General features: G+C 52.3%; 1 protein-coding gene across 1 annotated transcript in view; it reads right to left on the minus strand.

The window, feature by feature from the left end:
* Positions 1–1,447: 1,447 nt before the first annotated feature.
* The window catches only part of HRH2 (histamine receptor H2), a 29,480-nt gene continuing 14,089 nt past the window's right edge, over positions 1,448–16,838 (minus strand). The window contains exon 2 of the mRNA XM_008692354.2: positions 1,448–2,493. Within this exon, the coding sequence (XP_008690576.2) occupies positions 2,301–2,493 (193 nt within the window). The 3' untranslated portion in view covers positions 1,448–2,300. The remainder of the gene's footprint in view (positions 2,494–16,838) is intronic.

Here is a 16,838-nt window from a genome sequence, read left to right on the forward strand (position 1 = left end):
TCCGGCCAAGAGACAGAGCACCTCTGAGGGTCACTGGGGGCAAATCATGCCTTCAGGTGTTTGGGCAGATAAACTGCTTAAAGCCCTTACTATGTGCCAAACACCCTTCTGGGAGCTAGTTATACAGAGGTCAGCAGAAATCGGCAGGGCTCGTGACCTCCTGAGTGGGGGAGACAGACAAGGGTGAGGGAACCACATGGATGACAGTGAATTACAAACACGCAGTGGCTTCTGGAGACGGTTGTGGTGTGTGGGGGAGGCCTGACCTAATGGGCTGGGTCAAGGAAGACTTCCTCAAGAAGTGATATTTCAGCTGAGCTCTCAGGGCCAGAGGGGCGGGAAGAGCGCTCCACGTCATGGAAACAGCATCGTGCATGGCCCTGTAGCGGCCAGGAGCAGGAGGATAAACAGACAGAAAGGAGAAGCCGGGCGGTTGGGCTGAAGAGACAGAGGGGAGCGTGGCGGGGGCGGGGGCCGGAGGCCGGGGCAGGCCTGAGCACGCGGGCCGGTGGGCCAGGACAACGACTGCGGCCTGCGTGTGCCACGTGGCCACGGCAGCATTTTGCACAGCCCGCGGCGGCTGCTGGGTGGGGGCGGGCTGGACGGAGGCCGAGCTGTGCGGTTGTCCTGACCGCGGGATGGCAGTGCGGCTGAGCGCGGACAGGGCAGGTGCCGAGAATCGAGCAGAGGGCTGTGTATGCAGCCGGGGCTCGAGAACGCTGACCCTGAGGGGCGGACCCTTGGGCTGCGGAGCCGGTGGCAGACCTCTGTGCGGGACAGGGAGCCCGGCAGCCAAGCAGGGGTAGGGAGTGGGTCAAGAGCGTGGCCGCAGACGTGCCCAAACGGAGGTGCCTTCGAAACACCAGGCGGGGGGCTCGGGCGTGCAGCCATGGGGGGAAGCCCCCAGAGGAAGCCCGGGCTCCAGGCACAAACCCGGGAGGAATTTCCTCGCAGAGAAGTCTCCGGTGACTTCGGTTGCGAGGGTGCAGACGAGGCCACAGAGGGAGAGAAATTGCAGCGAGAAGAGAAGGCTTATGGGGCGGGCAGCCCTGACGGCCCGGGAGAGGACAGTGAGCCGCCGGCCGGCCTCGAAGGCATGGGTGCGCGGAGGGGGACGCCACCGGGGGCTTTGGAACCAAGGCAGGAGTGGGCTCGGGGAGGGGCCGTGGTTAGCAGGCAGAGTCCATGCACACCCTCGTTTCTCCAGGTGTCACCTCCCCCACCTCCCTGGGTCTCCTCAACAGCCCTGTGAATAGCAAAGGGGATCTTAGCCCCTTGTGTGGAGGAGTCCCGAGCAGCTCAGAGAGATCACTACTGATGCCCCCAAGGTCACCATCTGGCAGAGGGTGCTGTGGGGTCAATCCCCTCCCCCGCCCCCCAACGCCACCTCTCCCTGACTCTGGCGCACCGCTGCCCCCCACCCGCCCCGCTGTGGGCTCTGCTCCGCACCACTTCTTGTTGACGAAAAGCACCAGAGAGGGGCAGTACTGCAGCATGAAGGGACCCCTCGGGCTCCGGGGGGGAGCCCCTCTAAGAGAAGGGTGGGCTGAGGCAAGTGAACACCTTGATCTCTCTCCTGAGCAGCAGTGCAATGCCATGTCAAGGACGTGGGCTCGAGGCCTGGCTTTTGGCCCGTGCTCCTGGTCCTGCATTCCCTCAACAACTATTTTTCCAGGGCCTCCCAGGACCCAGGCACACGTGCTAGCTGAGTGCCCTGGGGCGGGCCCCCGTCTCCCTAAGCCTCAGTTTCTACATCTGTAAAGTAGGTTGGTGATTCTTACCACGTTAAGGATTACGCGAGCTCATGCTGACCTGGCACACGGCAGGTGCTCCTTAAAGGCCAATTTCCTTCCTTTCTTTCCCTTCCCTCGCCCCTTCCTTTCCTTCACCTTGCAGAACCCGTGACGGAGTGAGAGGCTAACCATATCTCCGAGGGCCTGCGCGTCCCTGCGTGTACAAATCCATGCACTCACCTGCACACACACACGCACACACACACACACCCGTGTCCAGCCCCCTCTGCTCATGACTAAGGGCCAGCACCCACGCGAGCTCTGAACCCATGGGACTGAGCGGACCCAGGCCCAGGAGAGTTCTGAGCATCGGCTGGGAATGCTGAGCACCGCCCAGGCTGCTCCGCGCTAGATCCAGGACCCCAGCACCCCGCTGTGTGCTCTGGGAGACCCTAGACTCAGGCTAGGGTGCATCTTCGGTGGCTTTGGGGGCTTCTGGGTCCTTAATGGCCCCAGGAGTCAAATCTTGGTGACCAGAAGCAGTATCTTCTGTGTCCTGGGCCGGGTCTAGACAGCCTCGGAGGGCAGAGTCCTCACCGCTTCCTGGGGTGGTGTCCTCAGTGGCTCCTCGGACAGCGGCTCGCCTGGCTGCTCCTCTGAGGGGCCTCGCGTGTGTCTCTGGAGGAACCCAAGCCCCCACAGACTCTTGCAGCAGATTAGAAGGTTGCCGGAGCACACAGTGCAGGGCAGCGCTGGCTTCCTGGGGAGACACAAGCACAGGTCAGGGCGGAGGTGGCCATGGGACAAGGCCAGCGGGCCCAGGGCCCACCCTCTGGCCTCTGCTTCTCCTAAGCCAGCCTTGGGAAGGGTGGGGTGGGATGAGGTGGGGGCCCTTCCTTGGCCACCGGGGCAGCGCACGAGGGGCAGGGACTTCTTCCCTCGACGCGCAGAGGGGAGCGTTCGGGAGACCTGCTTTCAGATCTCAGGCCTGCTTCCAACATGCCGTGAGCCCCTTCACTCCTCTCAACCCCAAAATGGAGGAGAAAACAACCACCTTTCCAACTCTTGGAAGGATTGAGTATTATAAAATATATACAAAAGTATCTCACACCTTGCCTGGCTCCCAGGAGGAGCCCAATTAATGTTTGCTGTTTCTCACTCTCAGCGAAATGCTTCCTGGCCTCGACAGTATGCCTTGCGTGGGTTGAAGGGAGGCTGGGAGAAGACTTTAACTGCATTAAAACCAGTTGTGAGAACATCTGTCTCCATGTGAATGCGTGTTCCCCAAAGCTAAGGCGCTAGCCCCCCACAATTACGGCTGGTATATAGTAGTTCCTCCATTAACGTCTTCTGAGTCGATCTGATCACTTTCCTTTAGAATAGATCACCGAAGACTGAGTTAGCCAAAAGCTTGGTAGGGAAGTTTTTAACAAAGTCTTTGGCATACATTTTTAGGAAGAAGAGGATTTCCCTCACTTCTGGGCATACAGAGGTCATTTGCGCTATTGCCTGCTAGGGTGCGGATGGCAGACCTGCTTTTCTCTTTAGCTACTTTCAGTGAGTAAGAATTCCTTTATCTCTTTTATTTCAAGTCAGAGGGAAAGGCTCAGGGAGGCGCTCTTGTGTTTTCCGCACCCCAACACCTGCAGATCTCCCTTCAGAACAGAGAACAGGAGGCAGGTCAGAGCTTTCATCAGGCAACTGGGTCTGGTCAAACTTTGGTGACAGTGTTTTGTGTCACTGTATCTATGCTCATGGGTTCTTTTTGTTTTCCGCAAGTGAAACTGCATTTCCATTTACGGTGACAATGTAAAGTTTCCTGGTCTATTTCAGTGAAAACAGCAAGTTGGTGTAGAGCTTCAAGTGCATATAATGCAAGTGGGAGAAGACTATGGGCTGGACCGGATGGGAAGGGAATGCGCGAGGGGTTTGGGCAGTGCCGTTCTGAGTCCCTGACACATCCCAGGTTCCCCGTAGCCCAAACACAGGAGAAGCTGACTAGTGCATGGTGTCCCTAGAGACTCTGGGGTCTCTGCAGCCCCAGGGCAGGACAAAATCTGGCTTCAGCTCTGTCTAAAGCCACCAACGCTACCCACTTTCTGGCTTCCCTGCCTAGGCTGGAGTGGTCAATTTCCTCATCAGTTTCAAGCTGGGTGCCACCAGCTTGGCCCTGGGACCCACTGCGGTTCCTTGGGATGTCCCGAGACGACCACACCTGGTCTCAGCTCTCGCCATCATCTGCTAAGTAATCTGGCTGCCAGAGGCGTCAAACTCCCTGCTCCTCTGCCTCTCTCCGTAGAGAGAGGGAAGAACATTGAGCTTCCCTTTAGCATCTGTTAGCTAGATGGGGGTTGCGGATTTGGACGCCTGACTTTGTAAGACACAGTTGACAACTGCCCCCAACACCCAAGCTTCCCTCAGCCCATAGTTATGGTCCAGCTTAGCCACTGCTGAAGGCCACGAGTGGCCCAAGCTCTCCCTGGAGGTTTGGCCAGCCCTTCCCTCCCCAGAACACGTGCCCTCACCTGGGCCTCAAGGTTATAGCCCTGGCACTTCCCAGGCCCCAGTCCTCCATGCTGGCGGTGTGCATATTTGACCAAGCAGGCAGGTATCTACCCTTGGGTTAACATTCCAGACGCAGCTCTGGTCAAGCGACTTTCACTGAAAGTAGCAAAGAAAAGTGAGCTTTGGCTAGGAAATAACCATCTCCCTTCTCAAGAGCTTACAGATGACTTAAAATAATATTATTATGGAAATATCACATGTTCCTTGTAAAAAATTCAGCACAGACAGATGAACAAAACAAAGAAGATAAACATCTCAAATAATTCCTCTACTCAGACATATCTTTTTGTTACATGTTGATTCTGTCATTAAGTATTTTTAAATGAAATACATCATACATCCAAAGAGACTATATAAAAAACAAATACGTGTGGTTCAAAGAATATTAAGGAATACTAAAATGGATACCACCATCTTAGAGGTATAACCACCTCTCAGGTTAAGGGATAGAATTTACCAGTACCTGACTTGTTTCAGTACATGCCTTGGTATCCTGAAACATCGTACTGTGGTGTTCTTTCTGCACTTTATTTATTTATTTATTTTATTATTTATTTATTTATTTATTTATTTATTTATTTATTTATTTATTGTTTTTTGGCAGAGGTGGGGGGGCTGCAAACTACAGCTTTATTCTTTTTACAAAATAACGATTAATTCGGCAATATTGTCATTTTCCAAATGGGGGCTAAATCTGGATTGTCTGTCTGGAACATGGCTGTTCATGGATGACAAGCATCTTGAAATGAACCCTGTTATATAAATGTGATGTCTCTGCCCCACACGCCTTCCTTTGGCAACCATGCCGTCCCCACAGCGTGTGGTCCGGGTGGGAGTGCAATTATTGGACCCCATCCCTTAGAGGACGCTTTTGGATTCGCTTCTCCATGTGGCAACAGCGACTGCTTGAGAGGTGAGTTCAAAACTCAACTCGGGAGAAAGAGAGTCCTTCCCATGACGACTGCATCTTCCTTATGAGCCAGAGAAGCTGGGGGCACAGGAAATAAGGCAGTCAGCGGCTCTCCACCTGAATTACTTTCACTTGCAACCAAATGACTTTTGTCCGGGGTGCCTGGGTGGTGCAGTCGGTTAAGCGTCTGACTCTTGGTTTCCGCTCAGGTCATGATCTCAGGGTCTTGGGATTCTCTCTCCCATTCTCCCTCTGCCCCTCCCCTATTGCTCTCTCTCTCTTTAAAAAGGAAAAAAAAAAAGACTTTTGTCTAATATAACAACACAGAGTATTATTTGAGGCAGACTATTTCCAATAATAATATAGTTAGTGAAAGATCCTCCTACAACATTTTATAACCATAAACACAACAACCTTCTGTACTTTACGATCATAACAACCCCCTACAACACTTCACGCTTGAAAACAAAATAACTTTTATAGTATTTTATAACTGCAGACACAAGTTGAACATGACTGGAAGGACCTGCCCCCTATTTGACATTTTGTGTTCATATAAAGGCTTGAAAAATACTGGCTTATTGGGGCGCTTTAGTGGCTCAGTTAGTTAAGTGTCTGACTCTTGGTTTGGGCTCAGGTCCTCATCTCAGGGTCCCAAGATCCAGCCCCAAGATGGGCTCCATGCTCAGTAGGGAGTCTGCTTGAAGATTCTCTCCCCCCTCCCTTTTTCCCTCCCCCTGCTTGCGCTCTCTCGCTCTCTCTAAAATAAATAAATAAATCTTTTTAAAAAGAAAAATACTGGCTTATTTATCAGTTAATACACAGTTTCAGATACTAAAATTTTGATTATTTAAAGCAATTAGTGGTTTTTGGCATACATAACCTCTCAGCATACATCTCAATCATTATCACTTAAGTAATAAGCATACATTTCTGTAATAACTATAATTTACTCTGAAGTTGAAAAAAAATTCACCACTTATTAAAAAAAAAAACCAGAAAAATCCAAAGAAGGATTAAAACTACAAATTGAAAGTATTTACAATTCAGTATTTTCCTTTTAGATAAATGAAATCATGTTTTATGATTGTCTGCAGCTACCTTTCGTTGTTGTTGAATGCTGTATTTCTGAGATTAAGCTGTGCTGATGCATGAACCTGTGGTTCATTTTCAGTGCTGTCAAGTATTCCATTATGTGAAAATACTCCAGTTTATTTATTCATTCACCTGTTGATGGACATCTGAGTTGTTTTCCATTTTTTAAAATCATTTCCCTTCTCATACTTGTTTTTGAATTTACACTATAATGGCCTCATCAAATGAATTGGAGAGTTTCCCTTTTTTCTCCCCTAGTTTGTGCAGAATTGGAATGACCATTCCTAGAGTATTTGGTAGAACTCCTTTGCAAGACTAAGTACAACTAGTGTTTCATTCATTTTATTTATTTTTAATGGTTACAGGACCAGTCCAGTTTTCTATTTCATTGTGAGTCAGTTTTGGCAAGTTCTGCTTCGCTAGAAATTTTTCCCTTTATCTGAGTTTTCCCTTGTTTGGGGCATAGAATTGACTATAGTATTCTTATTACCTTTCTTAATCTCTGTAACATCTAAAATAATATCGTCTCTAAACTCTTAATATTGTTTATTTATGACGTTTGTGATGAATCTCTCTTTGTAGTTCTGTCAATTTTACTTTACATATTTTTGAAGCTAGATTTCCTTTGGTTAATATTTGTCTAGCATATTGTATTTTTCTTTCCTTATACTTTCAACAGTTTTGTTTCCTTAAGTCTATTTCTTATAACAACATTTGTTTGGGTTTTTAAAAAATCAAATCTGACAACCTTTGTTTTTCTTACTTGGACAGTTTATTCCATTCACATGGGTTGTGATTACTGATGTATTTTGACTAATTTCTTCAGTGGGGTTTTGTGTTTTATATTTGCCCCACCTTTTCTAAATTTTCCTATCTTTTCTTGCTCTGCTTTAGATTGCCCTTTCCGTCCTCATTCTCTTTCCTTCTTACCTTGCAGAATTTCTAGCCTCTTATAAAATAAGTTTAACATGCATGTTTAACATAGTAAAATCTAGTGGCATGGAGCCCTCCTCCTTTACTTAGCTTGCCATCCCTGCCAAAGGTAAGTTAGGATGAGACACTAAGCTAAATTCCAATTCTGTGTAGACTCTATTACATTACAGAGTCTAGAAATACCAGTAGGTTTAATAATCCTTGACCCCCTTCATAGCCCCATGGCCCATCCTGCCCTGAGCCCTAAATCTTGAAGCTAGGGGATGTTAACGCGGTTCTGAAGAGCACATAATACAGTGTCTGCCACACAGTAAGTGCTTATGGTAAACACCTGTCATTGTCACCTTCCTCTCATCTGTTTCCCTTCTCTTGGTCATAGCACTTTGATTCTCTGGGATCCAGCCTTCCTCACTCTTTGCCCATGTGAGTGAGGTGGGGCTGACCTCTTATTCTTTGCCCTGGCTCCAGGTATGGGTACAGAGGTAGACACATGACCCACCAGCCAATGAAAGCCTGAAACTTTTTGTGGACTTTTTCCACTGGAGTTGCCAAGGTGGGGTGATGTAAGCTTGGAGCTGCTCGTGGCACCACAGGGAGACTCTGAGAACGAAGTCAACACGGTGTCAAACTGAGTTGAAAGCTGGAGAAAGAGAATTTTCTGATGACATTTGCTCCTTTGGATCCAGCCACGCTTGAAGCTACCCTTGTTTTCTTCAGTTTCGTGAGCCAGTTCCCCACCTCCACCAATCCCAGCCTCTTTTATTTACTTTATTTATGTATTTTTTGAGAGAGAGAGAGTGGGAGCGCACACACATGGGTGCGCATGAGTTGGGGGGAGGGGCAGAGGGAGAGAGAGAGAATCTTAAGTAGGTTCCACGCCCAGTGCTGAGCCTGATGTGGGGCTCGATCTCATGATCCTGAGATCATGATCTGAGCCGAAATCAAGAGTCGGACGCTTCACTGACTGAGCCACCCAGGCGCCCCTCCCCCCCAGACTCTTTTAACTGGGTTTCTGCTCCTGGCAGTCAACAGTATCCTGATTCATCATAGTCCTAGAATCTGAATTTGAATCAGAATCCCATCTTTCCACATTGAGGGTGTTAGAATATAGTCAGCCACCCGCGGTCCAGATCCAGATTCAGCGCTGCTCTCTCTACAGGAGCCTTGCTCGGGCCTTCTCTGAACCTCGCTTTTCTCATCTGTGAAGTTAAGTCGGCAACGGCAACCTCACAGGACTGCTGTGCGCACTGCCGGTGTGAGTGTCAGTGCTCACGGGACTGCTGTGCGGACTGCCGGTGTGAGTGTCAGTACTCTTCACCACTGCCGTCTACTGTGCACAGTACAGACGACCGCACAGGACCACCACCTGCGTGCGGCACCTGCCGGCCCTCCCGTCTGTGCCTTGGCACATGTCCCACTGCTGGGGCTGCCTTTATGTTCTTTGCTGCTCAACTTCTACTTCAAGGTTCAAGGTTCTGCTCAGGCCTCACCTCCGGTAGGAGGTTGTCTCTGAGGCTTCCCAGGATTGCTGATCCCCTCCCAGCTCCTGGAGCCCCTCCACGGAGGCACTGACCTCCTTGAGTAAGCGATCAGTTTGCTTGTCTATCTCCCAGGCTAAAGGCAGGCCCTGGATCTTTCATCCTCCACCCCGCCGTCCAAGTTCAGAGTCGGTGTTCAGTCACATGTGTGAAAACGAAAAGCCCAATCCATCTCAGTTTCAATAGTGATTCTCCCAGGTTCTGACTTCCCCAATTCACAGATCATCAGAAACGAAGCACTTCCCCTGCCGCTCTGACGGCCCTTCCGCTGTGTGTGGTGACTCACGCTGGCTTTATTTCTCTATCCACCTCCCTGCTGCTGGCCGGGAAGGGCCTTGTGGACAGGAACTCCAGGAGGGACGGTGAGGCACGCTGGTCATCTCAGCCAGCACCTCTGAGACTAGCCATGTTGGGGGGGGGGATGGAGAAAGTGGGAGGTTTGGGACCAGGAGTCCTGAGTGTGGTCTGAGCCTTCCTCATTCTCCTGCTGTTGGGTCTCAGACCATTCCCTCTCTCCCTCAAGTCCCCCTCCTCCTCTGTGAAACAGGATGATCCCAGAGAAAGCGCTGGGAGAGGAAGCCTCCCCTTCCTCCTCCCTTGTTTCCTGCAATGGGTATGGCCATTGGCTGCTTTGTTCCTCAGGGTCCCCAAGAACTGGAGGGTGAGGGACTGTGTGTTGAGGGTCTGGTCTGAACTCTGAACCCAGGGTTCTTATTCTCCTGTGCTCAACCGCACAGCAGAACCGTCACGGCCTCATGTCAGCTTCGCCTGCCTCCTGGGAACTGGGTCACCGAAACTCCTTTACGAGGAAAAGGAAGTGGAGGAGCCGAGAAAGGAGAAGAGGCTCTCTGTGCCCCAGGAGCTGGCAATAGCCCCTCAGGGCTCTTTCTTGGGCCTTAAGCTTTTGTCAAACTCAGAGGTGACCCTCTTCTCCAGGCCAGGCCTCATTTCTGGTTGTTCTGAATAAGCTACGAGGTGGGCATTTCAGGACACCAGGCTACCCAGCAGCCAATCAGAGCGTCGTGTTCAAATACCTTTGTTTTCTGCCACAAATCATACTGCCCGATATGCTGGCATGACCAAACTTCAGGCCCCTGCTCTTGAAAGAAATTATTTTTTCATGCCCTTCTCAGAATTTTCTGGAAGCAAACATAGAGGGTTTGCCTCCACCAGCATCTACTTTGAAGGGATGGTGGTGAGGTCTTTTGTCTTTCAGCAGCGAGCATCACAGCGAACTGGGCAGAGGCTTCCTGCAGGAGTTGTGCACGCACACGGTGTTCATTTCCATGCCAGAGAAGGTGAAATTGATCCCAGAAAGGCACCCCAGAACTCCCTGGGACTTAGCTGAGATCTAGAGGTAATTGTCATAAACCACTGGCCCCTTTAAATTTTTCCCTGGTGACATAGGAGCTGGTGAGGGTCTGAAAGCTTTCGGCTCACCAAAGCAATCTCGATTAGGGACTCCCAGGGCACGCACCCCTGACTGCTTGGCGGGGCACTGCCCGGGCCGCACTGGAAGCTCAGTGAGGAGTCACTGGCTACGACTCTAGCAGCCCCGAGGGGCCGCGCACAGAGCAGGCGTCGTGAATTGTACCAGTGAATGAGTAAATGATTGACAAGAAGCAGCACTTACTGAGTGCCCACATGCTAGGTCCTGAGTGGGCTGCTTGGCACCCTTTTTCTAGTTAACCCTCCCAGCGGTGCTATCAGGCAAGCACGGGTGTCCCACTTCACAGACCAGGAAACTGAGGCTCTGGGTGGTTAAGTGATGTCCCTAGGTCACTCAATAACAAAACTCAAACAGGAAACAACAGCCGTTGGTATGCTCCCTCCTGAGGACCAGACGAAATGAATTTGACAGAACAGGACTGAGCGTAAAATGAGAGATGTGGCGATGGTCAGGGCAGTGTCACTTGTCTCCAGTAACTCACAGGTGTGAGCGGCTGGGAATGTGAACACACGTGTGTATGTGTGGGTATGTGAGTGTGTGCCAGGGCCTGAGTGTGCGTGCGTGTGCCATCTCTGGCGCCGAGGATCAGGGGAAGCTCTGTGGAGCAGGTGGCCTTTGAGGTGGGCCTGGGGCAATGAGTGGGAATCGAACGGGGATGTCGGCAGGAAGGGTGTCTCTTCGGGCAGCGGGGCAGCCTGAGCTGTGGACTGTGCTCTGAGAGCAGGGCTGTCTAGTTGGTCTAGTTCACCTGCACCCTGTAAGGATGCAGTGGGCGAGGAGACAGGGAGGGGTTCCAGAGCCAGAACATGGGGGCCCGCTGGACGAGTCTGCAAGTAACCTGGCAGGCCCCGGAGCGAGGCTGGCCGCGATGGAGCCGAGGACTGTCAGGAACTGGCCAAGGAGCAGTCTCAGCTCGTGGCCTGGACTGGCCCTTCTCCATGATCTTACACCTCTGCGGTCGGTGAGATTGTACCTGAGGGAGTGCCTGGCATAGGGTGGCCGGTGGGGAGGGAGAGTGACCCTTTGTCACATCTGCTCCCGCTGACAGGGACGGCCGATGCTGCAGGGCCCGGGCAGGTTTCCCGGGTGTTGTCTTTAAGACACTCAGTCTCCAGTCATGTTGAGCATTTCCTGTGTGCTTGGCCTGCCATGTGGGCACTGCCCACATCTTTACGGACCAGGGGAGGGGCCCTTCGTGGAATTAAGTGACCTGACCAAGGTCGCAGAGTTGGTGGGTAGAGGAACGGGGTTCTTGCCATTGTCTCCTTGGTGCAAAGCCTGGACTCTAAGCCCTGAGAGCAACCGCATGATAGCCACTGTCCACGGAGCGCCTCCTGCACTCTGGGTCTAAGCCTTTTGGGAGTCTGAGCTCAGTTCATCGACACGCAACCCTCATGGGGTAAGTGCTACGATTCTCCCCATTTGATGGAGGGGACACTGAGGCACGGAGAGGTTAGAAACCTGCTTGAGGTCGCGCAGGGGTGAGGGGAGCTGGGGATGTTACAGCACGCTGGGCTTGTTGCTTGAAGAAGTGAAGGCGCGGGGAGGCCTGCTTCCACTCAACTCCTCCCTGACCTCCACGTCCTCCGTCTCCTGCAGCTGCACCAGGATTGCCAAATGAAAGAGTGACGACTGTGCTCATGCATTGGGCACCCCATACTGAGCTCTCCCAGCACCCGTGTGACACATGCGGTACAGCTGTTATCTCCTTAGCACTAACAGACGAAGTCTGGGCCCAGAGAACTTGAGCCACTTGCCCGGTGACTCACAGCAGGTAAGCGGTGGAGCTTTGAGAGAGCCCCGTGTGGCCCAGCGGCAAAGCTGGAGATGCCCTGCCCACCCTGATCCCTTCCAACACACAAAGCGGCTCTCGGGGAGGCCAGGCGTCACCCACACAGTTTGGATCACACTCAGGTCGCCCCAGTCCTAACCTTAGGCTTCCCCTGCCCTGCTGCTCGAACCCTCCAGTAATCCCCAGGAGGCTGGCTGCCTCGACCAATCCTCTCCCTGAAACTATAGAATGTTTGGGACACCTGAAGAAAACCCCTAGGCCCTGCTCACTTACACCAGTGGGTGTTTATGGGAAAAGAACCCGTGGCACCCGAGTCAATCCTCAAGGTCATTTCCGATCACTCACGCCATCCCACTTCCGTGAGGTAGGCGAAGTGTCATGCCCACCTTACAGATGGGGAAACTGAGGCTTAGGCAATGCCCATGGTCAGGTGCTGTCAGCGCTGCATCCTGGGCTCAGCTCCCTGTCTCACAATGCTGGCCTCTTCAGGTCGAGACTCATGTGCTCTGAACGTGTGACAGGCTCTCCCCTCTCTGATGGCTCCTTCTTAGTCCTTTTAAAGACTCTCGCTCTTCTCCGTCCCCTCTGCCCATTCTAAAATGCAGGTGGCCCCTTCTCCTTGCACCCATGCCCTGCCCTAGCCAGCGGCGCCCCTTACAGCCCTTCCGAATTGCTCCCCCAGCTTGGCTTTGAGGAAGTGATACCTTCCAGTGTAACTGGTGGCAGGGAAGCCCGGCAGCTTGTCTAGAAAACAACTAGGCAAAGAGTGATGAAAGGCTTAAAATATCCCTCCCCTTCTACCAGTAATTCTGTTCCCAGAAATTCAGTTTCTAGGGAAATAATCTGAAAGGAACAAAGTGTTCTCTGCACGGAGATGTTCATCATAGGGTTGTTTATAATAGCAAAAAAAATCTGGAGACCACAGCAAAGTGCAATAGGGAAATATTTCTGTCACTCATGAGGCTCCCCCTGCACTCCCTCCCCCCCCGAAAACTCTTAAGGGCCCGTGGTCATTGGGGGACCCCCCAAGTGCCAGGCACTGTTCTCAGGCCTTTATATTTATTCTCTCCTTTTTAATCCTTACAACGTTTTGAAGTGGGTCCTGGCAACACCCCCATTTTACAGACAAAGAAACTGAGGCATGGAGAGGATAGGTAATGTGCCCAAGGTCAGCAGCTTCCAGGCAGTGTGACTCCACCAGGCTCAACCACTCCCAGGGCAGTGGTGGTGACTAGTTACTGTCACCAGGTAGTTAGTTGTTAAATGCAGGCCAGTGTGCCCAGTGTGTGAGGGGTCTCAGGTGGGGCAGGGTGGGATACTATTCTGAGATGTCGAGGGCTTGCTGTGGCTTCTCACTCCTGCAGGCCCCCCCCCCCCCGCCAGGCAGCAACGGCGGGTGTGGGCAGGGATGATTTCTTAGACCCCAAACAGAAACAGGAGTGAGAGAGTCCTAGGGTGTTTGGTGTTTAAGAGCCCATGAGAGCAGTTCCCCTACTGCCCAGAGAGGAGGAGGAATGACCTGGGGGCTGGGGCAGGAGGCCTAGGGTTAGGTGGTAGAGTGGGGCCCACCCATCATCCTCCTTTGGGGTCAGACCCCAGACCCTGAGCAGAATGAAACAAAGAATCTTACACCTGCGCGGGCTCAGGCTGCTGTCCCAGGCACATGCATTAACAGCCTTGCTCCTTTCTCCAGCCTAGCATGGAGGTGCTGTAAGGACCAGCCCCACTTTGCAGATGGGGACAGAGTTTTAGAGAGGAAAGGACTTGCTCAGATCAACCAGCCAGCAAAAATGGGGAGGTTGGCCTTCAGAACTCTCTCAACAGACCACAGTACTAAACGGCACCTCATTGCCTGTGAGGGTACCCCTCTCCCCATGCTGTTCCTTCGTCCAGAATGGCCCCTCTGCTCCTCAGCTTAGAAACTTCCTACTGTCCTTCAGGAGTCAGCTGAGACACCACCCCTTCCAGGAGGCTTTCTCTGCACTCCCAGCTCGGCCCCCACAGCAACAGGGTCTGGGCACTCATCACACGTGTCCCTACTCTTCTAGGGCCTCCGTCAGTGTCCCCCTCCCTCCCACCCGAGCCTCTGCAGGGGAGCGGGACCTCGGTAAAAGGTAAGGGAATCAACGACTCAGGAAGGCTCAGCAGCCCCTAAAACGGGAGACGTGCGGCCCTGGGGTCACTGTTCTCTAGATTCTGCCTGGTACACCTCGTACTTCAGTCTGCTGAGGAGCTCAAGTGCGGCACCTCTCTTTCACCATGATATTGAGGCCACATCTGCTCGTGAAGAACATGCAGGGGAACAGAGCCATGATTTCGGGGATTGCGTAAGGCGGCAACAGGAATGGGGTTTTTCCTCCACTTTCAGTTCTAATGTTCCCCTTCCACAATAATTAAGTATTTATAAATACTGTGTTCCAAAGTTGGTATGGAAAGGGGAAGTTCCCTGAACCCTCTGGGCATTGGGACCGCCTTGCCTTGCCAAGCCCCCCCCCCCCAATGCCTGTCCCTGGGTGACAATGGCACGTTGCTCAGTCCTGCAATGAGGAAGGCCGGAGTCTCACCCACGGGCCCGTGCTGCCCAAGCCTATGGCCCTCCCCGCACGCTGCAACCTTCCGCATGATCGGTACAGAGCCGCAGCCCCGCCAAGGCGCCGGAGCGCCACCCGCCACTTACGCCAGGTGGGACAAAGTCCCCTGCCCCCCTCCTTCCCAGCTCCGGGCAGTAAGTGATCCACAAGCCCCAGGAGAGCCTCAGGGGCTACGGACACCCTGCAATGCACAGCGGGTCTCAGGTGTACCCTATTTCTGGCCACCAACATGCCGCAAACAGCTCCTATATGGGTCCAATGAACACCCCAGAACACAGAGCCCTGTGTTCTCTGCTGTTTCTTCAGGAGCCATGGCAGCCTCCAGAAGCCGTAGCTCTCTTTGACAGATGAGGAAACTGGGACTCAGCAGCAGAGGCTGTGAAGCATCTGGCCCCTCACCTGCCGGGGGGGGGGCGGGGGGAGGCTCGCGGCAGCCCTGTCGCGCACCTGCTTTACACCCCCATCTGCACTCACAGCTTGGGTCGTGACAAGGACACGTTTTACTGAATTTGCCTCCACACTCAGAATGATTTGTTAGTATGAAAAACATGTTCTTTGCTGCCCTTGCCAGAAGATTCTTGACACAAACACATTGGGGGTTTGGCATAAAATCTCTCCCTTGTTAAGCATTTATATATAATTTGGGTTGAAATTGTCTCTTGAGACTGATCCAAGTCCCTCATTTTCAGAGGACAGATGTGAGACTCAGGGGTCAGGGCTTGACTTGAACAATTCAAGGGCACAGCTGCAACACGAGTCCACAAAGCCTGCCTTGAACTTCCCAGCTACTCTTGTACAGAGGGGAGGAAGGAAGGAAGGAGGGAAGGAAGGGGGGAGGAAGGGAGAGAGAGAGAGAGGAAGGAAGAAAGGAAGGGAGGGAGGAAGAAAGAAAGAAAGAAAGAAAGAAAGAAAGAAAGAAAGAAAGAGAAAGACTACCACTTACTGAGCATCAACTCTCTGCTAGGTGCTTTCTATAAATTGATGCTGAGCCTAATTGCTATCCTCACAGAGAGACATTTCTATCCCCATTTTGCACATGAGGCTCAGAGAGCACAAGCCACCCGCCCAAAGTCACAGAGCCAGCCAGTGCTGGGGCTGAAACTGACACCCATTTCTTTCCCCTACATCAAGGATTGGCAAACGATAGCCTGCAGGCCAAATCCAGCCTACCACCTACTTCTGTTGAAATGGTGGAGGAAAAAATAAATAGAAGAATAACATTTCATGACCGATAAAATGATATGGAATTCACATTTCAGCATCCGTAATAAAGTTTTATTAGAACACAGCCACCCCCATTCATTTATGTACTGTCTATGGCTGCTTTCGCACTCTAAGGGCAGAGTTGTGTAGTTGCAAGAAAGAACATATGGGTTGCAAAGCCCAAACTATTTACTATCTGGCTCTTTGCAGATAAGATTGGCTAACTCCTTCCTGATGCCGTGCAATTTCCCAGGGGGCCTGGGAAGTCTGCAGGGCCTCCCTGTCCTTGCACAAGGGCATCAGGGCTGAAACCCAGGTCTCCTTCTGCTTGCCAAGCCGTGTGCCCTGGGGCTGGATCCCCTGGAGAAGGGCCCTTCCCTAATTTGTTCACCTGGAGTGTTCACCACCCCCCCTTTTTTGTGAGCACAAAGCGACTAGCAGTGGCCCCAAATGCACAGTTTCCGTCCCGTCCCCATCACAGCCTCTGGGAAGGCAGCCCCAAAGTATGTCCCATCAGATCTGCAGCAGAAGGAGTGGATGGTGAAGGTGGGGAACAAGCAGGGGAGGGGGTCTGCATGAAGCCAGAGGGAGGGAGGAGGGACGGCCTGGGCAGAAGCTGGGGCCGCTCGCTGGCTTCAAAGGCGCAATCCCCAGGGAGTTGGAAGACGAGTTCTCTACCTTTCAAGTGACTCCTGGGAGGCACTATTTATTCTCCGTGACTTTTAAGGCTGTAAAAGTCTTCCCACCTCCTCTGTCTCTGCTGTCCTTCCCCTGAGTTCTCCTCTGGGGGTGGGAAGGAATCTCATTCCCCAAACTCTCAGAAGAGACAGAAGATGAAAAGGATTAACTCTTGGCTGTAGCCAGTCTGCTCTGGCTGGCAACTGAGCAGAGGTGTGAGGCCCGCAGGCCCGAGCACAGTGTTCTGGGCATCTTCGGGGCAGGATGTAAGGACGTGGGCTCCTGGGGAGTCCATGCCATAGTCTCATGCCTAGAGCTCCCCACCCAGGGCCTACAAATGGCCAAAAGCT

Source organism: Ursus maritimus, unplaced genomic scaffold (genome assembly GCF_017311325.1).
Source record: "Ursus maritimus isolate PB19 unplaced genomic scaffold, ASM1731132v1 scaffold_15, whole genome shotgun sequence".
NCBI classification, from domain to species: Eukaryota; Metazoa; Chordata; class Mammalia; order Carnivora; family Ursidae; genus Ursus; species Ursus maritimus.